Source organism: Musca domestica, unplaced genomic scaffold (assembly GCF_030504385.1).
Source record: "Musca domestica strain aabys unplaced genomic scaffold, Musca_domestica.polishedcontigs.V.1.1 16, whole genome shotgun sequence".
NCBI lineage: Eukaryota > Metazoa > Arthropoda > Insecta > Diptera > Muscidae > Musca > Musca domestica.
The window spans coordinates 16,519,575-16,544,422 of NW_026712219.1; the positions used below are offsets into that span (position 1 = coordinate 16,519,575).

At 31.6% G+C, this 24,848-nt stretch overlaps 1 protein-coding gene across 4 annotated transcripts in view; it reads right to left on the reverse strand.

Moving 5' to 3' along the window:
- Positions 1–1,451: 1,451 nt before the first annotated feature.
- LOC101891336 (homeotic protein distal-less) overlaps positions 1,452–24,848 on the reverse strand; it is a 97,005-nt gene continuing 73,608 nt past the window's right edge. For 2 of the 4 annotated variants that reach the window (XM_011292424.3, XM_011292426.3), the window contains 4 exons: positions 5,385–5,529; positions 4,390–4,494; positions 3,381–3,598; positions 1,452–2,291 (listed from right to left, as the gene is read on the reverse strand). In XM_011292424.3, coding sequence (XP_011290726.1) covers positions 3,381–3,598; positions 4,390–4,494; positions 5,385–5,529 — 468 coding nt within the window. In that variant the 3' untranslated portion in view covers positions 1,452–2,291. The remainder of the gene's footprint in view (positions 2,292–3,380; positions 3,599–4,389; positions 4,495–5,384; positions 5,530–24,848) is intronic. The other 2 variants (XM_011292423.3, XM_011292425.3) reach the window with 1 other exon arrangement.

Below are 24,848 nucleotides of genomic sequence, written 5' to 3' on the forward strand. Positions count from 1 at the left end.
TAGATCCACAATATCGTCTATCCCCCATATAATAGTACCCCCGGTTATTCGGTATTCTGAATATCATATATCTCCCACATAACGGTTCCTCCCGATATTCGGTATTCTTATGATTGTAGCCAAAATTTTCAATGGAATTGTCTGAAAATCCACACAAGGAGTTCCTTCTGAGTACTTTACTCCTGAAAGAGAATTGTTGATATAGGTCCACGATATCGTACATCCTCCATATAACGGTACCTCCCGATATTCAGTATTTTGATGATTTTTTATCGGAATTGTTTGAAATTTCGTAGTGGAAACTACAGCCTACGACAAAATTGTGTATGCAGTTGTAAGTCTTCGTATATTGCCCCCCCCCCCCCCCTTCTTCTTCATATAGCCCACACATAATGCCACCTCCACTTATTCGGAGGTCGCATCATGTGTTTATTACATTTATTTTGATGATTTTTTACCGGAATTTTTTCCATTTTTGTATTTAAAAAATCACAACTCACAACATTCGGTTTAATAGTCAAACCCCAAACTCTGTGCTGCATTACATGGTAATATATAATATATCAAATAAATATATATTAAATATATATTTTTATTCATAATTTTTAAAAATAACCTCATATTTCCAACCTACCGCTAATACAAAAGGTAGATTGTCTGCATTACCTTGTAATTCAGCTGAAGTGACGAGAAAAAATTCAATTCGAGGCTTAGCCAATGTAACATCGTTCTTGATTATTAATTTGATTATCGGCATATGTCGGTTAATTCCGATGCCCTACATTTTCCTTAGCTGCATTTTGGTCTTTTCAAGTTAAAAGAATTTTGTCAAAGGTCATTCCACTTTCCTATGATATTTTTAATTAGTTTTTTTTTATTTCTTTAAATTTTTAAATTCTTCTTTGCATTATTTCCCCAAATTTTATTTCCAAACCCATTCCAGAAAACCATATCTTCGATGATGTAAATATTTTTAAGCGGCAAGTTAAAAGTATATTGCACTTAATAAAATTTTTTGTTTATTGGATTATGTGTTTTCATATATTTTATTAAATTTAAATGTATAATTTATTTTACAAACAAAAAACGAAATTAATTACATAATTAAAAAAAAGAACCAAAATAATTTTGAAAATAAGTAAAAATACTTTAACTTATTTTGATATTGTTGCTGCTGCGGCTTGTGGTGAAATGTGTTGAGATATTGAGATCTTGTGTAAAACTGATTGTAATAAAAAAAAATTAATGTTTTCTTGTTATTTTTTAGCGAATTTGTTTATGATGACATTAAATTAATTATTTTGCAAAATACTATAGATTATGAGTGACTGATTGACGGAGATGATTTTGGGCAATGTGAAGTGGTGATTTGTTTGTGTGTGTATTGCTAATTATTTATTTTTCCACGTTTCCTTATCTCTTGTCTTTCTTTTGCTATGTTGTTAAATAAGTTTTCTTTCGTTTTATTTTTTTGAAATTTTATTTAGATAATTTTTAAGATCATCAGCTGATTTGTGTGTGTTTTGTTTGTTTTTTTTTTTTTCAATTTATTTTTCTTTTTTCTTTAACTATTACATAAATTACAAACAAAATTATTTTAATATTTAGTTATTTATAAAAATTAATAATTAGAATAATATTTACACAAAAAATGCACATAAAATCAATGAGGAATGTTTTTTTTAGATTTGTTTTTTTAAAGTTTTTTTTAAGGTTTATGTCTTACATAAAGGGTTTTTTGTTTTGTGTTTTCTTTTTTTTTTTCCTATATATTTAAAACTTATTTTATCCATAAAAAATATCTAGAAAAGTGTTGTTTTTTTTAGAATTATTTTTGTTTTATTTCTTTATATGTATATTTTGTAAATTATTAAAATAAAACTAAACAACTTTTGTATTGTTAACTTTTTACACTGATAATTATTATTTATTTATTGTTGTTTTTTTATTTTTAATTAAGGAAATATATTTATATGCTTAAAATATTATTTTAAAATAGTTTTTTGTTTTTTCGTAATTCTTTACTAAGTATTTTTTTGTGTTTCTTTTCTAAATACAATTAATTATTTATTATTGTTCGCTTTGTATTTTAATTTTTTGTTTTTTTTTCAGATAATTTATTTTTTATTTATTCTACGAAAAAAAAAGAATAATGTTGGTTTGTTTTGTTATTGAATTTTTTTTTTGTTTAATATATATGCATTAAATTATCTATAGGATCGGTTTGGTAAAAGGTTGTTGTGGTTGCTATAGTAGAGGTTGGTGGTGTCTGTTAGACCGCTGGCCATACCCTGTAATGAAAGAAAAAAAAGTTGAGAATGGGATTAGTAAATTGGGAATTTAAATTGGGTAATATTTTAAATAAAAATTAGACGGAAGAGTTCTACAAATAAATTTAAAAATAATTTCAACTGGGTATGGAAAATTTTTTTAAAATTATCAAGATAAAATAATAGATCCCAAGAAAGTTTCTAAGAACTATAAGGCTTAATTATTTTATATTATTATTGCCCCACTTATATTGGGAATCCTAAAAGCTCTCCTATTTAAAAAATTTACTCAGATAGCTAACCCTTTCCCTATATATTGGCTGATTTTCTTGCTAAACTTATTTCTTACTTCCAATTTATTAATATTTTTATAAATTTTCTGGATTTTTTTATATCCTCCACCTTGAAAAGGAGGGTGGGTATTTTAACTTTGTCATTCAGTTTGTAAAATCCTTAAATATTCATCGTAGGCCCCATAAATCAGCATAAAATTCCAAGTCGATTTAACGATGTCCGTCTGCCTGTTGATTTCACAATACAGCCCACATTATTTGACGTAGAGAGTCAAAATTTGGCAGAACAGTTTGTATTGTGCCTAGGATAGTTGATATTGAAAATGAGATATATCCGTCCACGTTTTTGTATAGTCCCCATATAACGGTACCGTTCGATATTCGGTATTTTGTTGTTTTTGGCCACACTTTTTCACGGATTTGTCTAAAAATTGGTATTTGTAGGTCATAATGGGTTCTAGCTCGTGTGGCGAAACATTGCAGGTATAAGTCCACTTTAGGTATAGCCCCCATATAACGGTACCTACCGATATTCGGTATTTTGATGATTTTTGCCACATTTTCTAGCTCATATTTTTTCCTCCAAAAAAACGTTTTTCAAAATTTTCCCCAGATATCTATTTTTTTCCCAATATAGCACTTGATTTTTTCTTAGTATTATTATGGATCTTTGAAAATTCTTAAATATTTTTTCGAAATCCTTAATCCCTTAAATCCTTATGTTCCTTAGATATCTAAACCTAGATATCTAAACCTTTCTATTTCATTTTTTTTTTTTTTTTGGTTCTTATTTTATTTTCTTATTAACAAAGTTTACCTACGTTAATAGCGATGGATTTGTTTCAGGCTGATACCAGTACTGATGCGGTACATAGCCGCCCATTTGTGGCGGTGGATTGTGATGATGGGTCTGCGGATGTGAAACAGCTGGATGAGGTGGTTGCGGTGTCATTTGCGGTGGCTTATGATCGATCCAATGAGGTTTTTGATCCCAGGGCGCTTGCGTTGGCGGACTTAACCCCGTGGGTGGAAATTCTGGAAACGAAACGAAGAGATATAGGAAAAACATTAGTTTAAGGAATTAAAAAAATTATATTATTTATTTTTTTAATTTTTTTTTTTTTAATTTTATTTAAAATTTAATTAAATATTAATTATATTCGAGAATTATATTGGAGAAATTTCTTAAGATTTTCAAGCATTTGTCGTGCATTTAAAATACAAGGTGAGATGAAAAAACTGCAACAAAACTGCTTCAGACTGGTGTCTTTTCTAAGCGAATCCTTCGAATGTCCGACCTTGGACATTCCAACAGGACTCGGCACCATCGCACTCAGAACGCGCCAACCAAGAATGGTTATAAAATGAGGTTACTCGCTTCATTTCCAGCGCACAATGGCCACCAAAATCTCCGGATCCGGATATTTTGAAAATCAAGATTGGCACTAAAAAATACCAAAGTGTCGATCACCTCAAGAAAGCGCTTCGCCGGAAATGGCCCAAAAATACCGCAGAGCAACATTCGGGCAGTGTGTGACGATTTCATTGGCCTTTTGAAGGCCATAATTCGTGCCAAATGTGACCAATACGAACAAATCTAAACTTATTCCAAAATTGTATGCTATTTCCGACATTAATTCCTTCATTCAATAAAATTAAGAAAAAAATGTAAAAATTATGGCGTTTGACTTTGCTGCAGTTATTTTTATTCCACCCTGCAAAAGACTTTTTTTTAAGTTTTGCCTTGTTAGGACGAAGATCATTTTCGAGACGAGTTAAAATTTAAATTTTTTAATTTAACTTTCTTAGTTTTCTTTTTTACTTACCGGGTGATAATTCAGATACAGGCGTACTTGAAGGCGTCGGACTATGTCCGGGAGGTAGATAATGTGAGGGTGAACCACTATTTGAACCGCCACCGTTATTACCGCCTGGAATATGAGAAAAAATATGAAATTATTTTTAGTTTTAATTGAATTAAAATTAAAAAAAAATATTTTGAAATTTTAAAAATATATTTTTTTTAAATAAAAATAAGTTAATTAAAATTCGGAATGTTTTTTTAATACAAAAAAAATAATTATTTCAATAGATCTTTACTTTTCAATTTATTAACTAAAAGTATTTGAGCTTTTTTTGATTTAATTTTATTTAACTATATTTTTTATTAACTAAATAAAATATTTTTTTATTTTTTAATTTGTTTTTTTGTTCAATAGATCTTTAGTTTTCAATTTATTAACTAAAAATATTTGAGCTTTTTTTATTTTCTTTTATGTTATTTGATTTTATTTTTATTAATTAGTTAATTTATTTATTTATATTTATTTTATTGTGCTTTCTTTTTTTATTTTTTATTTATTTATTTATTTTTGTTAGTTATTGTTGTTATTTTTAGTTTTAATTGAATTAAAATTAAAAATATATATATTTTGAAATTTTAAATGATTTTTTTAATAAAAAAATATATAAAAATTAGGAATGTTTTTAATAAAAAATAGTTATTTTAATAGATTTTTTACTGGATTTAATAACTAAAAATATATTTGAGATTTTTTCTTTTATTTTATTTAATTTAATTTTATTTTTAATTAATTCAATTATTTTTCTATTAATTTTTTATTTATTATTTTTTTCAATAGATATTTAGTTTTAAATTTATTAACTAAAAATATTTGAGCTTATTTTTATTTATTTTCTTTTGTTATTTAATTTTATTTTTTTTTTTTTTTATTAATTAGTTAATTTATTTATTTATTTTTATTTTTCTATCTTTTTTTATTTTTTTATTTATTTTTTTGATTGTTTTTTTGTTACTCACCACTATGCATATTCTGATTCGGACTATGCTGACCGGGATTTGGACCACCACTACCCAATGGCATGCCGCTGCCTTGGCCAGGAACTTGGGCGGCTTTCATCATCTTTTTGTACTTTGAGCGGCGATTTTGAAACCAGATTTTGACCTAAAATGAAAAACAGAAAAAAAACAATTATTATTTCATATTTACAAACTATAATATTTAAACTGCCTAGTCTTTTCAAAATTATTATTACAAATTATGACATTAACAATTTTCCCATACTAAGCCAGTCATATTTTTTAGTTTATGAAGTTCCAGGCAGCCAGAGTTGTTGGCTGCTAGAAATGCTAATACCTTTTAATTGGCCATTATTAGTTGGTGCAATTTGAAAAGTTAATAAACTAAATAAGCCCCGTGAAAGACGAGACGACAACAATTGCAAATGCTCACAACAAATATGGAAGGAGAGTTATGTGAGCCGAGCTACGAGCTGTGAAGTTGGTGGTGTAAAACCATCAATGACTGTGGTCATCATCTATCGAGCTCCATATTAATGAGATGGGATAGCTGAATTTTCCAACTTGACGGGCAGCAACAACAAAAATGTTTTAATAATCTATTAAATAATTAGGAGTTAGATGGAGAGTATTTATTAGCCATGGCTATAATGCCGGCTCTGGCTTCGTGTTACGAACAAATTTGTTAACTTGGCCATAATAGCGAAGTGAGCCGTTAATCGTTTTCGAAGACAACAAATAAAATTAACGTTAACATATTTAAAATTGCCCACCAAGACACAAGTCAAATAATTTATGGCAGCGGAAAATCAATATGATTTGTCATGAGGATAATATGTCTACATCTACATTTGTTCGGCTGAATATGGTGGCAATGGCGGGTATTTGCTAAATAATTCTAAGACAAATTATCTGCAATTCAAACAAATTCATTTGTTATTCATTCAAGCTGAATAATAAACAGCGAGTCAGCTACGAAGCATGTAACATAGCAAAGTTATTTATTTAAACTTTGCTGAATATGGTTTAAAAGCTTTATTAGCTAACTAATGGCGACTGAAGCATGGAATAAATTTTCAACGAAATTGGTCATAGGAAGAGAACAGAACAGTAGCTACTATGCCACCAGCTGAATTATTAATTTAATGGAAAGCTCTGACATGAAAGTTACAGTTGGAATAGTCTGGTAGAAAGAGTGGCGTAATATGAAAAGGCTAAAATGAATTGCGATGATATAATTATTAGAAAAGATATATGAATGAAGAATATTTTTCAAAGAACTATATTCTAAGTTATAATTGAGGTTTTTTTTAAATAAATTATATATAGAAATAGATTTTCAAAATATTTTCATTGGATACTCGAAGATATATCTCTTAATTAAAAAAAAAATTACAGGACTGTATGATATGTAAGCGTGGATTTTTGCAATATATATTTTTAAACGGCTATCGTAGTTTCAAGTGTGACGTTTTAAATAAGAATATAAGGAAGCTTGGCTTTTTGAAAAAATTATTTTTTAAATAACTATCTGAGTCATAAACGAGAATTTTTTCAAATAATTTCTAAAGCTGAAATAATGGACTTTTAATTATTTTTTAAAAGAATTTCTGAGTTACATGTTTTGGTTTCAGAAATATTTTTGCGAAAGGACTATTCAAGTTATAAGCGTGGATTTTTTAAATTAAATTTAGAGAGGACCATGTGCGTGGTATTTTCAGAATCATAATTTTCAAAAGCATGCACTTTTTTAAATATATTTTGAAAGGATTATCTGAGTAATAAGCATGAATTTTATTACAATTTTTTATTTATCAGCTATAAGCGTGGATATTTTTAAAATATATTTTAAAGGATATTTTTAAATATTAATATTTCAAAGAGCTATCTTAAGCGTGGTAATTTTTAAAAAATATTTTTCAAAGGACTATCTTTTGCGGGGATATTTTTAAAATATTTTTGCAAAGGACTATCTTAGGCGTGGATATTTTTTAATTATTTTTTCAAGGATATATTTAAATATTAATTTTTCAAGGGACTAACTTAATCGTGGGAATTTTTAAAAGAATATTTTTAAACTTCAATTTACTATCTTATGCTTATTTTATTTTTTAATTATTTTTTTAAAGAATATTTTTTAAATTTTATTTATTTTCTTTTTCTTCAAGGACTTTTTAAATAAAAGCGTTGATTTTTAAAATAATTTTTTATGAGTTATAACTTTTGCCTATTTTTTAAGTCTGCATTTTTTATATAATTTTAATTTTTTTATCCATAAACGTAGAATATTTGAAAATAATTGTTAATTTAAAATCGAGAAACATAAACCTGAACTTAAAAAAAGAAATTGAAAGGACTTTAAGAGCCATAATCGTGGATTTTTCTAAATAATTTCCGAAAGGACTTTCAAAGCCATAGCAACTATTTTTTAATAATTTTTGAAAATATTTCGGAGCCATGGACTTTCTGACAATGATTTTGAATTTTTATTTTGGAAAGGACTTTCAGAGCCATAATTGTAGTTTTTTAAAGAAATAATTTTTGATTTGTTTATAAAAAAAATTGTCATAAGCCTTATTTTTTTTAATATTTTTTGAAAGAATTTTTCGAGACATTATTGTGGATTTCTTTAAATGTTTTGTGAACTTTTTAAATAGTTTTTGAAAGGATTTTCAAGCATTAATGATATTTGATTGGCCTGTCGAAGCCATATTTATGAATTATATAAATACCTTTGAACGACATTTTCAATCCACGGTCCCGATTTTTTTGAAAAAAATTTGAGTTTTTAAAATATATTTCTTAAATAATTTTAAATAAAACTTTCAAAGCCACATTGAGAGTTTCAAATATTTTTAAAGGAATTGAAAGAGCCACAAGGGTAGTTCCTTAAAATAATTTTTGAAAGGATTTTCAGTGCCATAATTTTGTTATTTTTAGAAAGGATTTTCAATGCCACAATCACAAGCTTTGAAAGCACATCCAGAGCCATGCTCATAGCTTTTTAAAAAAATTTTTAATAACCTTGAAATTCAAAATCGTGTATTTTCAAAATATTTTTTGAAATATTTTTCAAAGACGTAATAGTTTTTTTTTTTTTTTTTTTTTTTTTTTTTTTTTTTTTTTGTAAAAGAAATTTTTGAAAGGGCTTTCAGAGTAGTTTTCATAGATTTCTTAAATAACTTGCGAAAGGTCTTTCAGAGAAATTTTAGGAAGTTTCAAGACCATAAAAAATTATTTAAAATAAATTTTGGAAACATTTTCGGAAGGCAAAACGTAAAAATAGTCTCCCAAAAAATTTTTAAATAATCCGCAATTGCTGATATGTATAAATTTACGAAAAAAAAACTTTAAAAATTAACGTTTCTCTCTTTAGAAACCGTTTAAAAAAACACGGTTTTTGCTGTGATATCAAATGCAAATAAAATCCTAAAAAAATCAATGAAAGCAACTCTAAACGCCCGTGAAAAAATTAATAAAAATCTACTTTGGAATGTATACAAAAAACTTTTTTAAAATGTTTTTTTTTTGCACTTCATCTAACATTTTGTAAATTTGAAGACATCTCTATTAGATGAAATCAGCATTTATTTCACATTTCTGTAAAAAAAAATAAAAAACATAAAAAGATGATGACTTTCTAATGCTGAATAAAGATGTACAGCAAATCTTGTCATCATAGAATAGCCAGCTACCAATTATGTTGTTACAGGAAGTAATTAAAATTGTTTGACAATAGTTCAAAAATAGCTTATACAACATTGTTGTAAGTTTATTACTTTATTTGCGTTTATGTATAAAGATATTGTTATCTTTCTTGTTTCTTTCTCTTTTCATAACATTGTTCGAGAGGGGGGCTTAAGACATAGTGTCTTAAAACCACTTTCGCTCTAAGAAAAACCACTTTCAAAGCCAATCTAGATACAAGACAAGAAGTATGGTTTGTGCCTCTCAATCTGTAGCATAAACTGTCTGACCGACCGACGGCCGAACAGACCGAAAGTAATAATCACACTTTGCATATAACACATTGTTTTTTTGTGCAGAAATGAGGTAGAATAGCAACAAAAAAATGTATTTAACATTTATGACGTTTAGACAATGAGTGGTATAAATTATGATGGAAATGAGGCGGTAGTAAGAGCAACGAACGTGTTTTTTTTGCAGTCTGTCTTAAAGGCGAAAACAATGGTCTCTTAATGGCATAATTCAGGTTAGCCATAAATGAATGAAATGATAACAAGTTTCAATTTCATTTGGCCATTATGTTAGAAAGAAAGAAAACTGTAAATATTTGGTAATAAAATGGATGAAAAAGAAATTTTAAGTTATTGCGGAATTGGGTAAGGTTGGAATGGTAGGCTAGAATTTTCGGTTCTAGAAGAACCAAAGAATTGTATTTTTGGCAATCCATTCATGTATTTTACACTATCAGAGCAACTTTCTTGAATTTTTCAAATTTTATTCTCAAGACTATCACAGCTACAACTGTGGATTTTTTAAAGAGCAATAATCGTGGTCTTTTAATGAAATTTCGTAGTAATCAAAGGATTTTTAATTTTTCTAAATCCATAACCGTAGCCTTAATATTTGTTCAAGTATTTTTTTTTAATTTTTGTTTTTAAATTGGTTCGTTTTAAATTTTTTCTTGGGATTCTTATATTTTTTTTAAACTGCAATCAAATCTATAATCATAAACTTTTTAAAGATTTTTTTCCAAACACTATAAGACCGACATTCTTGAATTTTTCAAAAAAATTCAAATATTATTCGGAGTCTATCACAGCTAAAATTGTGGATTTTTAAAAGAGTGAGAATTTTTATTATTTTTTTTTTTCTAAGACCCATAGTTATTAGTTTTTCAAACATTTTTTTTCTTTTGTTTTTATTAGGCCCATTAGCGGATTTTTAATTTTTTAAGTGCTATATTCATGGATTTTTTTAAAGATTTTTCCAGTCACTATCAGAGCAACATACTTTAATTTTTCAATTTTTTTCAAAATTTTATTCGAAGACCATCCGACCTACAATTGCGAATTTTTTCCGAGAAACAATCGTGTTTTTATTAAAATTCTGCAGGGACTCCAGAGCTATAAGCATGAATTTTAATTTTTTTTTCTATGACCCATAATTTTTTATTTTTAAGGGACTATTACAGGTACGATTCGGGATTTAAAAAATCTAAGTTGTATAAGAGCTATAATTGTGTATATTTTAAAGCAAATTATTTAAAATTAATCGCAAAATATTCGAAAGATTCTTTTCTATGGACAGTGGAATTCTTTGAAGAATTTTCCAAGAATCATCAGAGCTTCAGCAGATTTATTTCAAACAAGTTAAAAAGCTGTAAGTTCGGCCGGGCCGAACTTTTAATACCCTCCAAAATTTGAAACGAATTTGGCAATTTTCAAAAAAAAAACCCTTAAAAATTCTTTTAAAATCTTAAAAATAATGAATGAAGCCGTTATAGTATGGTCTATACGACGACGTGAACCTACATAGGCAACTTTTATCATAAACCATTACAATATCCAAAAGCGAAACTTGAAAAAAATCGGTGAATAATGTTGGGGCCTATACAAAAAGGTAGACCTACCTGGCCCATTTTCAATACCAAAAGTCCTGAGTAAAATTTTATCAACCTTCTTTATTTCGTTTGGAAGCTAGTGTGATTTCCACTGACGGACGTACACCGCTAAATCGACAACAAATTTTATGCTGATCAAGAATAGGTATACTTTGTGGGGTCCGAAATTTATATTTCGAGGTGTAACAAACGGAGTGACAAACTTAATTGCCCTCCATACTGGTATAAAAACTGTCTACCAACCTTGTCGTAGCCAAAATAATAGGTTTTTTAAAAATTTTTTCCATTTCAAACTTAATTTTTTTCTGGGGCTATAGCTCAGCTATATGTATTCTGTTTTGAAACTATTTTACAAGAGTCGGATAGGCATGCATTTTTTTCAAGGCTTAAAAGACCTAATTTTTTAAAGACATTCAGATTCAAATTCGTAAAAAAAATATATTAAAAACCTTTAGTTCGTTAAAAAATATTCAGCATCTTATTCAGCTATCCGAAGCATACTGAAATTTTGAAATGAATGAATTTTTTAATTTTTTTCCAAGGCATAACCGAGCTAATTTTCAAAAAAAAATATTCATCGACATTTCAGCATAAAAATCGTAAAATAAAAAAATATATAAAATAATTTTTCGTTTGTGGAAAAATATTATTTGAGCTCCTTTATGGACTGTCTCTGAAAAAATCTCCCCCAGTATCTTATTCAGCCAGCCGAAGTATATTGATTTTTTTATGCTACATATTTCAGGAAGCTGGCATCACCATCATTGACCTTTTATCCTGTGTTCAGAGACCTCTTTTAACATTTATTACTCTTCGCAACATATGTTTTCTCATTGCAGCAATTTTGACTGTCACTACATCATTTCCCATCCCCCCCTTGTCTTCGAAAACACCAATCGAACAATTGTCTGATATATCATTCAAATGAGAGTAAAAGTATTTTTGACACATAATTGAATGAGAAAACACAAACATATATTTAACAATATGTCAATAAGACCAGGCTACTATGTCCCCAATGCAATCGAGACGAAGAAACAAAAAAACCGGCCATTAATATTAGCATAGTCTGCAGGCATGGTAAGCTAGCTATCTTGGCCACTTTGTGATATGACGATGCTCAGCCAGCAATTTGATGGAGATACCAAGCCGCACACACACACACTCACTCACACTTCGATATTAAAGCAATATCCTTTATAACCTACTTTCAATTTCTGTTGGCCAACATATTGCCATGAATGATTACATTTATAAAGCGTAGAAAAACCAGGCAATAACAATAGTCGTAGCTTGTTGCTTGACTTGATCACTTCCTTAACATGTCACGTCTGATAATTTATGTGAGTTTTTTTCGTAGTTGTTGTTGTTGTTGGTTTGTTTCTTAAGTCGTTTTTTGTTTTCTTTTGCTGCTTATGTTAAAGCTTTTGTGACGAGCTACGAAGTTTGTTGTAGTAGATGTTGCTTAACAGATTACAGACATTTATGACAGCTCTTCAGAGACAGGCGGCCAGGCACAAGTGTTGTTTTAGTGCTGCTGCTGCTGACGAGGCCATAGCTGAGGCTGCTGGTGGCTGGGGCTGGTTTCTTTTTTGGACCATATGCTGGCAATAGTTGTCCAGGCGACAATACTGACCTATACATATATTTAAAAAAAAGAGAAAAATTTTGCGTGTTTTTTTCTTTTTCCTCTTCTGCGACTCTTTTCAAACAACAGGTAAGGCAAAAGAGATTTCCAGCAGCCTTAACTTCAATTTTGCCCCGATTTTGGGTTTTTTGCACAAAAACTTCACTTTACATCAAAGTTAACAAATGACTTTATAAATTTGAAATGTCAACACATTTCGTACGTTCGAATTATACGCCGCGTTAAAATTATTATTAATTAAACAATATTGGAGTTGAAATTTACTCCCGCGAAAATTGTGTTGTGTGTGCATGCACTTGGTACGTATGGTCATGTTGTGGTCAGTCAACAAGTTTTCCTCGCTTCGCAGGCGTTTGGTTGAGAATTTGTTGCTCCACAAAACAGGCTGATAATCCATTTAAATTTAATGACACACACATGAGATTGTGTGTGTGTGCTTGTCTGTGTAGGTATGGAAAAATCAGAAAAGTTAACTAATATGTTGTATATTAAGTCCAATTGTCTAGTTACAGTTTTTTTTTCTTTGCCCAACTCTACCCACAAAAGACGTGGGAACTTTTTTTCTCTATTAAATTGTGACTGGAAAAAAAGCCACTGTGAAAAAAAAAGAAAACTCTATTTATGGGAAAATATAAAAAGCCCCCAATACGTTTTGCATTGCTGGAATTAATAAAAATTGACAGATTTTTATAAGGTATTTGTAGTGGCTATGCAGAGTCATATTCAGGGTATCAATTATTGAATGCAATGGGAAAATTTTATTTGTGTATGGGATTTATCAATGAAATTTTTGTAATTCATCCAAGGACAGGTTTTATTAAAAAAAAAAACAATTCAATATAGGTGCAATATTTAAAAGATTTTTTTATAACTTCTAAAATACAAGGTAGTCAGTGAGTCGATAAGCCTAGATTTTCTAAGTCAAAATAAGAAATCCAGCATATTTTCGTAATTTTTGCAAATTATGATTAGATAAAAAATTATTAACCAAATGACCGCAACTTTGTTAAAGGTGAAAGAGGTCAAAAAGCTGTAAGTTCGGCTGGCAATTTTCAAAAAATTAAATCCATTAAAAATTAGGTTAAATTTTTTAAAATACCGAATGTATCCGTATGTTAGGGTATATACGATGACGTGGACCTGCATACGCAGCTTTTGTCATAAGCCTGCACAGACAATTTTCTGGCATAGGCTGTAGTATTCATTGCGAACTTCAAATACTAAATTTGAAATAGTTCCGGTGAATAATGTCGCTAAAATCATCAAAATACCGAATATTGGGAAGTACAGTTAAATGGGGCTATACGAATACGTGGACCTACATGGCCCATTTTCTGTCCTATCGTGTAGTATCAATTACGAACATCAAATATCAATTTTGGAACAATTCCTTTAAATAATGTAGCTAAAATCATCAAAATACCGCATATCAGGAGGTACCGTTATATGGGGGTTATACGAAGATATGGCCCATTTTCCATACCAAAAGTTCTGCAGACATAATACACATTTGAGTAGATTTTTATCAACTTACTTCATTTCGTTCGGAAGCTAGAGTGATTTCCACAGACGGACAGAGGGACGAACATTGTTAAATCGACATAGAATTTTATGTTGATCAAGAATATATATACTTTGTGGGGCCTGAAATGTATATTTCGAGGTGTTACAAACGGAATGACAAACTTAATATACCCTCCATACTACACATGGTGGAGGGTATAAAAAGAAAAGACACGTGCCTCGCCGTTTTGCGCCATCTCATCATTTTTTCTCGGGTTCTGATCTATAGATTCGGAAGCGTTAAAAATTCATTCAAGTGACCAACTACGAAATTGTTCGTAAGATAAAATAAATCAATAAACATTTTTTTAGAGCACATGATCGTTGTAGGAATAGTTTTTGAAGGTTCAAACAGTAATGCTTTGAAACATATTCACAATTGAAGCTCTGGAAGGCTGCGGAACAAATTTCAAAAAATCAATGATTTTAGCCCCAAAAATTCCTTGGGAAAGTCTTTAAAAGAATCCACATTTGTAGCTCTAATGGTCTATGGAAAAATAATCTTCAACAAAATTGTGTAATTTATTGACATTGGAATATATTCCAAAAAATTCCACCATCGTAGATCTGATAGAGCCCAGAATGTATGATCTTGAAAAAAAAATTAAAAAAAAAAAATCATTAAAGTAGCTCTGCTAGTCCTTGAAAATCCACATTTATAACTCTCATAGCTCTTGAAAAAAAGTCTTAATTGTAGGTCTGATAATCCTTTGCAAAAAAGTTCTGAAAGTCTTCAGATTAACTACGAAAAAATCACTATTGAAAATCGAATGGTGCTTGGAAAAATCTTCAATCTTCCAGATTTGTAGCTCTAATAACCCTTAAGAAAAAAATATTAAAAATTAAATCGAACTAGTATAGCTTTGATAGTCCCTAGAAAAAAACTCTTCAAAAATTCACGAATATAGATCTCACAATTTTTAGGTTTTTTTTTAACGACGAGTGTAGTTTTAGCTTCCCATAAAATAACAAAAACTCAAGATTGAAGATCTGATAGTTCTTAAAAAATTATGAAAAAATCACGATTGAAACTCGGCCACGATTGAAGCTCTGACAGTCCTAGCAAAAAATACTCAAAAATTTAAAATAAAAACAAGTTATTAATTTCCTTTTGATCCTTCAAGATTTTTTTTTCGAAAAAGTCTTTACAAAAACCAAAACTATAGCTAAAATAGTTCTTCGAAAAAATTATCCTAAATGCACGATTCTACATCTGAATGTGTTTGGGAAAAATTCCAAAAATCCACATGAAGCTCTACGCCTGTAGCTGTGATAGTCCCAGAAAAGAGATTACAAAAAGTCCACAATCGCGTTCTCTAAGTAATTTGAAAAACTTTCCATTGAAAAAACGTTAAAAATACAATTACTGCTGCAAATATTCTTGCTTCCACAATTGTTGCTTGGAAAAATATCTTCGGTATTTCCACGATAGTTCTTAGAAAAAATCCAGAAAATTCCAGATTTATGGTTAGAAAATATCTTCGGAAAATTATTAAAAATTCCGGATTCAATTATTTTCCTTTAATAATTATTTTCAAAAATCAATAATTGAAGCTCTGACATTCCTTAGAACACAAATCTGCGAAAAACCAATGATTGACATATTCAAAAATACAATTTTTACTCTAATAACCCTGGAAAATTCCTTGCATATTCATATTTATTTTTGTAAAATTTTTCAAAGATATCATTAAAGTGGTTAGCAAAATATGAAAAAAAATATATTTTTTTATTTTTTGGAAAAATTATGTATCCACAAATAATTTCTTATTTATCGCCATTTTTCAAACATGTTGAATATCAAATTAAAATATTAGCTAAAAGCCATTAAAAGATTTTGTTTCCACATTAAACCGACACATCAGTTAACTAACACCTTACGACAAGTTAATATCTTTTCAATGGCTATAATTATAGTTTATAGTCTATGGATACATAAAAAATTTAACAAGATATAATATACTTTTTTCCAAACAAGCAGGTGTATGGAAAATAGAAATTTATAACAAAAAAATTCATGGGCTCAGAAGTCTGCAAATATTATGGTATTTTCATGTAATGACTCTTTCACACACATATACAGATTCGTATTACAAAAAAAAAAAAAAAACAAGACAATACCTAAAAATGTAATTTATTTAATGTCTTTAATGTGTTTCGTTTTCGCAAGCGCCACATCCTCTCGCTCTCTGGCTATAAATCACTTTTCATAGATTTGTATGCAAATGCATAATAACTCTATCTCCAATGACACCACTTGCAACGATGGTTATAAAATATCCAAAATAACAAGATCTCTGTCTGTATCCAGCCATGTAAGAAAACATATTTTAACAAATATTTACCAAAAGCCATAGTTACTTGCCTTAATGGCATAACAACGCCTTCCTTTTTGGCCAAAGTTAACAGCCAGCCGAATAGGCGAACAATCCAAAAAGAGACATAGCAGAATTCGTTGTCTTGCTTGTTGGTGTTATATTTGCCATTCAAAAATCTACATACATATATACATAGATGGATGGAAACAATTTTTTGCCTGAAAAAAAATAGTTTCCATCTACTTAACAATTTTCCAAAGTTGTTAATAAATTTATGGCCTAAACGTTGCCAAAACAACGTTGAAGAAAATTCAAGCAAAAAAAACTCCCAAAACATAATAACCAAACACTATTCATTTCCTCTTTTCCTTATAGCTCACCACATTGCAAAGGTAGGGGTTGGCTGAGCCCATAGAAGTCTGTCTATGGGCCCTCAGTCCATTTCTGAAACCTAACTGCCTGCCAGGTTGGCTGGCTGCTTCTTCAAAGAAAAATTTCTTGGCTTTTGGAATTTGTGGCCGGGGCTTTTTTCTTCGTTAAATCATCCGCTAACGAAGCTCTGTGCATGTGCATTTTTTTTTTTTCAACTTCAGTTTTGCCGCCGCGCTACCGCAAAATCTTCCAAACACACAAAACTTTTCATTCATAAATTCTTTAAGGCTTGATGAACATGATGGGCCGATCGACGGGCCAGCAAACAATCTTTTCAACAACAAAACAACCTTTCCAACAACAAAACAACCTTTCCACCAATGAGACAGCCAAAGGAAGTGAAGTGAAGGGAGCGTTTGGGCAAGGAGATGTGAAAATGAAGAGCGGCAAAACAGTAAACAAAAATATTTGTAAAAATTTTTAACATTTTGCACTGGTATTTTGTACATTTTCCAGTACAAGCCAACAACAAACAAAAGGAAAACAATGCCGACAAAAATATATTCGTTTACAAACACACACACACACAACCACACATATATGCACATGTACATATATACACCATTTAAACATATTTTTGCAGCTTTGTTACCACCATCCAACCAACCAACCAACTCGTGTTCTTGTTATAACTCAAACAATAGCAATTGTTTAACAATGCCGACAAGTTACAACAAACAGCTAACATTTTGTTGTTGTTATTGTTGTGTCCAAGAAATGAAAAAAAAAAAACCATCAACATTACAATTAAAAGAAATGCATAAATAAATCTACAAGAATTGTTTTCTTGCTCGAAATTTACACGCAATTGTTTTGGAAAACATTGCAGTTCTCTGTTACATTTATATTCAGCTGAAATAGAAGTGTAGCTGGAGGGGGGTTGCAACTTATAGAAACTGGGAAATGGGCAAGAGTTATACAAATTCAGCTACTGTAATTCATATTCAGTAAAATAAATTTTGAAAATATGAGATATTTTTTGGAAAATGAAATATTTGAGTCAATGCCAAAAGCAGGAGAATTTTTCACAAAATTTAATTTAAGTTCAAGACAATTTTCCAACTAACATTTTTTGGGAAAAGGTATGAGTAGAAGCTCATAATGCTTAGCTTACTAAAAAATAGCTGAATAAAGCCTAGGCAGAATTATAGTCATGCTGGTCATAGGAAATCTTTCTAACATACAACCCCAAAAATTATAATGAATTCAGCCTGGATATATAATATTCAATTAATAAAAAATATTAAAATTCCTCCATAATTAAAAACCAGTAAAGAAAGTCTTAAAGTCAGGCGGGGCCGACTTTATGATACCCTACACCACTTTGCTAATTTAGTACAGCTGCGCATAACAATTAAAAGTTTTTATGGGAGAATTCAATCATAGATGCTATGATTATAATTATAATTTAAAGTTCAAAGGACTAAGTATGCCGAAGCATTTGTATCTTTTAAATTCGGATTAATTTAAAATCGGATAAATATATATATGGGGCTATATCCAAATCGGAACCGATCTCGCTAAAATTTGGCAAAGATTTTTCTGAGATGTATTTGATATATTTCCCTGAATATCGTTGTTACGGAGTGCATATTACGGCTGTGGATAATAAATATGACAAATCGGATGAAGAGTGTATATATGAGAGCTATAGCTATATCTGAAACGATCTTCACCAAATTTGGCATACTAGCTTCTAGACTCAATTCGGTCGTAAGTACCAAATTTCATCCCATTTGGACAAATATTAGACGTTTGATGCACAATAAAAGGTAAATCGGACGATGGGAGATATATCCAAATCTGAAGCGATCTCGATAAAATTTAGCAAATGTATTTCTGAGCTGTATTTAATAAATTTCCCCAAATATTGTTGTTACAGAGTGCATATTACGGCTGCGGAGGACAAAAATAACAAATCGGTTGAACAATATATATGGGAGCTATAGCTATATCTGAACCGATTTCGATCAAATTTAGCATACTTATTTTTCATACTGTTCGGACTGATATTACACGTTTGGTGCACAATAAAAGGCAAATCGGACGAAGATATATATGGGAGCTATATCTAAATTTTGACCGGTTATCTCCAATATCAATAGAGTTCGTCCTTGGGCCAAACAAATGATTTCTGCAAAATTTCATCTGGATGGGGCAATAAATGCGAACTGTACTTTGTTTACAAAAATACATGGACGACTCAGAATGTGATTCTATGCAGATCATCAAGAGGAACTATGGGTCTATCTCGTTTTCTTTTGCCTGTTACAAACAAATGCACAAAGACATAATACCCTGACCACCTTGTGGTGTAGGGTATAAAGATGAAATAAATTAGCCCGTTAGCCCTCGAAGAAATCTTCAAAAATCAACAAATGCAGCTTCATAGTCTTTTGGAAAATCCTTAGAGGGTAAGCTACCGCAGATATACAGGGTGAGACAAAAAAAAAACTGCAACAAAGTCAAATGCCATAATTCTATCATTTTTTTAAAAAAAAGTTATTGAATGAAAGCAAAAAAGATCGGAAATAGCATCAAATGTTAGAATAAGTTTAGATTTGTTCAAATTGGTCACCTTTGTCACGAATTATGGCATTCAAACGGCCAATGAAACGCTGCCGAATTTTGCCCTAAGGTATTTTGGCCCATTCCCGGCTAAGCGCTTCGTATTTTGGTATTTTTTAGTGCCAACCTTGTTTCCCAAAATACTCCAGACACAATAGTCCAATGGATTGGTATCCAGAAATTTTGGTGGCCATTGTGCGCTGGAAATGAAGAGAGGAACCTCATTTTGTAACCATTCTTAGGTGGCGCATGCTGAGTGCAATGGTGCTGAGTCCAGTTGGAATGTCCAAGGTCTGCGGCCAAAATGTTTGCGTGCCCAAGGCTTAAATACACCCTCCAGAATATTTTCGCGATAATATTCGACATGTGTTCTGATGTCACGGTCGATTAATACGAGCAGAGAGTGACAATCGGCTGTTATGGCGGCCCACGCCTTCACCATGGTCACCGGCGCTTGAGTTCTGGTGGCCAACCGAAGGTGCAGATTTTCAGCTGACCTTTTTGGCAAGTAAACACGATCATTTTGTTTATTTACAAACTGCTGCAGTTCACCACTTTCGGCCAAGCGAAGCAACTCTTTAGCTATTTTGAGTCTATTTTGTTGCGGTGTAAGTTCTTGCACTTTTTGGAATTTCAATGGTTTTACCCCGAGCTCATTTTTCAATATTTGCCGAGTGGAATATTGTGATATGATCAGCTTACGAGCCATTTTTCGGCCACTGCGACGCGGGTTTCGATCAAGTCGCTTCTTTACTTTTCGAACCATTTCTGCTGATGTTGCTGTTTTCTTCCTTGACGTCGGTTTACGCGGTAACGAGCAATGGTACGAGACACAAAAGATTTATTCACATTTAAATGCTGGAGTGCTCTAACGATAGCCACTTTCACTTTTCCGGCCAAATTTCAATTGCGAATAACTCACCAAAATGCTTTTGTACGCTTGTAAACAATATAATGACCTGTCACTGGAATAATTTTAACAGCTGTCGGACGAGTGGCTTAGAAATGACTGCAGTCTGATGTTGGTTCCAGTTTTTTTCATCTCACCGTGTAAATATGTGCCAAGTCTGAATGGAATCGTATTTAAATTTCGTGTTTTAAGAGCTTCATGGATATTCAAAATTTTGACCCGTTGTGGGGGAGGTACCAGAAAAAGGGGATCGATATAATTTATCTTCACACTAGTATTGGGTTAATAAAAATATTGTGATATTGGTCTCTAACATAACATTTTTCATGAGTTATAATTGTTCAAAATTTTGACCCTTTGTGTGAAAGGTGCTTGATGGAGTGGACCGATTTTGTCCATTTCCGCACGTGACCTAGCACTAATGCAAATCTTAGGATTTGCCAAGTTGGAAAAAACAATCTGATTATCCTTTCTCTTTCTATGCCATAAATCTTTTTTTTTTTTTTTTTGAAAACTTCGACTTTTTTTATGGGAGATACCAGAAGGAGTGTATCGATATTGCCCATATCCGAACTCGATCTACGTTTGACAATAATATTACGATGTGCCAAGTTTCGTGAGTTATCGTGTACACCAGCCAAACAGACAGACGGACGGATGGACGGACATCGCTAAATCGACTCCAAGTGTCCTGAAACGGATTTGGTCCAAACAAAGTTGGGGTCTAAAACAGTTTTTTCGATGATGTACATTTTGGCCGTATCAAATGGTATATACCCTCTCCAGCCATATGGCTGAGGGTATAAAAAAATTACCTAAAGTCCACATATCCGATCAAAATTGATAATATATTTCTAAAAAAAAATCTGTAAAGATGTATATGATTGGAGATTTTCATATTTCATTTGTGGAATCTTAATTTCCGAACTTATAAAATTTTTAATAGAATTTATTCAGCAAAATACAAATTTTATTTAAGAATACACTTTGAAAATTCTCAAAACCTCTTCATTTGTGGAGGTTTAATTGTAATTCACCTAGTTTTTAATATATTCGCCAAATTCCCTAAATTTTAGAACTTTTTTTTTTTTTTTTTTTTTTGTTTATAAAAAATATATTTTAATTATTTAAAGTTATGCAGTTTAACTAAATTTTCCCAATATCACATAATTTGTATGCAAAACTGCTATCAAATTAAAAATTCATTGTAAATTCGCCAAATCGGCTTCGACTGAACTGTCTGTCGATATTCTCACTTGCAAGCCAAGCCCAGTTCTAAACAGAATCAATTGTTTTGCGGTTTTGGGGGAGATTAATTACAATGAGGTGAGGAAAAAATGCTAAATGGAATAGTGTATTGCCTTGCCATGGGAAAATCGATGGTTGTCAAGCGCAATAGCGGAAAATTTCCAGTTTTTTTTTTTGTCAAGCTGTGAAACAGCAAAAACAGCTACAACTCTGGCCACAAAAATCAATGAAGCTTCAAAAATGTTTTTCCATTGATCCAAGATTCGCTTAGGCGAACATTGATTCCAAATGGGAGTGAATCCAAATGTTAAGTTCATTGTCAATGCTGTTGGGTGGTTTTTTGTTCTTCAGTGAAATATTTAACGTTTTTTTTTTCTCTAAATTTTTTTAATTATATTTTGTTTAATGTTATTGCCGTAAACTTCAATGCCTTTTGGATGGGAATTTATTTTGTCATGGTTGGCGTTTTTTTTTTTCTGTTTTTTTCTGTTTTGCGCTATATTTTCATTATTTTCCATTGCTGGTTTTTTGTTACGCAAGAGTTGTCATGTGGAAAATTCGTTTTCAATGCCGCCGCATGATCTGAATCACAAACTGAGATTCCATGAAAACGCTGTAGCTGTACGAGTATTTCGCTGTGATTGCTGGCTGCCTGGCTTGCTTGCGTTTAGCTTGCGCAAAGGCTTTGTGTGAGCAAAAATTTCACAAAACATTGTTCAAAGAGCGATACAAATCTCGATGATTTTTTTCTGTTTTTTTTTTTGTTTTTGTTGTTTTTTTTTTTTTTTTTGTATTGTTTATTAACAAATGGTGTTTTGAAAATGTAATTTTTGTGGCAGTATTGTTGTTTTGTTTCAAATCGATTGCAAAACTGAATGCGTTTAGTTTGTGGATCGCAACACGTGCTACTTTTTGTTGTTGAAAAAAAAAAGACTTGAATCTGTCTATATTTTTTGTAAGACCCCCAAACACTTGCCATACAAAACTGTCCAATCTGTTCAGATCAAGTGAATTTGACAAACTGCGAAAACAAGATTTTCTTGCTTTATTAGCCGGATTTTACCACTACCACAATGAGCTGAGGCACATCGAATCCACTCTACTCCATTGATGATGAACAACTCCAAGCGACAAGATCATAAATCAAAATTTTTCTTAAGTTTTCTTAAGACTGGCATAAATTAAGAGTCAGAAGAAAAAAAAAACCGAAAAAAACAACAACCACTCCACCTCCTGGAATTGAAACGAAAAACTCCGATGATACTGAGTTTCCGATAAGCTGGAAAGGCAGAAACCAAAACGTCTGCAACACACAGTAAGCTAGAGCTTCAACTGATGCTGGCCACGTTTTGATGCCTTGCAGCCACATGAACGAACGGACAGCAGGCCGGCCGAACGTCTTGGCCATAAATCGCCTGATGTCCAACCCCCTGTGCATACATGTGTGTGTGTGTGTGCGGCCCGGTTGTTTAGTACCATGGCATTTAATATTACTTAAATATTTTGACTACTCGTGTTAAGCGTGCCCTCCATGGCAAGCTTTCCACCAGCCGCACTTCTCCGCTGATCGCAAGCGACAGCTACATTTCAAACACTATGTGTCTTATATCAAATCTAAATATTTAACATCAGGTAATGAAATTGTGTTAATGAAAGTGGTTTGCTGCCTCAAACAGCATTGTCCGAGCGGAGACAAGACATAGCAGTTTACATACGCCACAGCAGCAGCAACCCGAACTTCGGTGCATGGAAATTTCAAAGAATTTTATGTTGAGGAAAAAGTTGTCGAACAACAATATAATCGGAAGTAAAACATAATAAAAAACTGAAAGCTGATGTAGCGAGGTAATATAACATAAGAAAGGTAGAGGAAAATATTGAAAGTGAGAAATTTTATAAACTAAAAAAGACTAGAAGATTTAAATTGGCTTTTGATGGCAGAACACAGATTTACTCGTTTTCACTTGGGAGTGAAACTAGCGAGAGAGCTCGAAGCGTGGGAGTAAAAGGTGAGATGAAAAACCTGTAACCAACTTCAGACTGCTGTCATTTCTAAGCCACTCGTCCGACAGCTGTTAAAATTATTCCACTGACAGTTCATTATATTGTTTACAAGCGTACAAAAGCATTTTGGGGAGAATTTTCCGAAAAAGAAGTTATTCGTGATGAAATTCAAGTGTGATAGTGTGATTTCTATATATTTGGCTGGAAAACCACAAGTGGTTATCGTTGGAGCACTCCGGCATTTAAATGTGAAAAAAATATTTTGTGTTTCGTACCATCGCTCGTTACCGTGATACTGCTAGCGTAGCTCGACGTCAAAGAAGTGGACGGAAGAAAACAGCAACATCAGCAGAAATGGTTCGAAAAGTAAAGAAGCGATTTGATCGAAACCCGTGTCGCAGTGGCCGAAAAATGGCTCGTGAGCTGAACATAGCGCAATATTCCATTCGGCAAATAATGAAAAATGAGCTCGAGGTAAAGCCATTGAAATTCCAAAAAGTGCTAGAACTTACACTGCAACAGAAAGAAGAGCTAAAGAGTTGCTTCGCTTGGCCGAAAGTCGTGAACTGCCGAATTTGGTTTTCTCCGATGAGAAAACATTCGTTGTCCAGCAGTTTGTAAACAAACAAAATGATCGTGTTTACTTGCCAAAGAGGTCAGCTGAAAATATGCAACTTCGGTAAGCCAACAGAACTCAAGCGCCGGCCATAGTGATGGTGTAGGCCGCCATAACGACCCATGGTCGCTCTCCGCTTGTATCAGAATAAATGCCGAATATTAGCGAAAATATTCTGGAGGTTGTATTAAAGCCTTGGGCACGCAAACAATTTGGCCACAGACCTTGGATATTCCAACTGGACTCAGCACCCAATCGCACTCAACACGCCCCACCCAAGAATGGTTGCAAAATGAGGTTCCTCGCTTCATTTCTAGCGCACATTGGCCACCAAAATCTCCGCATATCAATCCGTTGGACTATTGTGTCTGGAGTATTTTGGAAAGCAAGGTTGGCACTAAAAAATACCAAAGTGTCGATCACCTCAAGCAAGCGCTTCGCCGGGAATGGACCGAAACACGGCAGAGCAACAATCGGGCAGTGTGTGACGGTTTAATTGGCCGTTTGAAGGGCATAATTCGTGTCAAAGGTGACCAATTCGATTAAATATTAACTTAATCTAAAATTTAA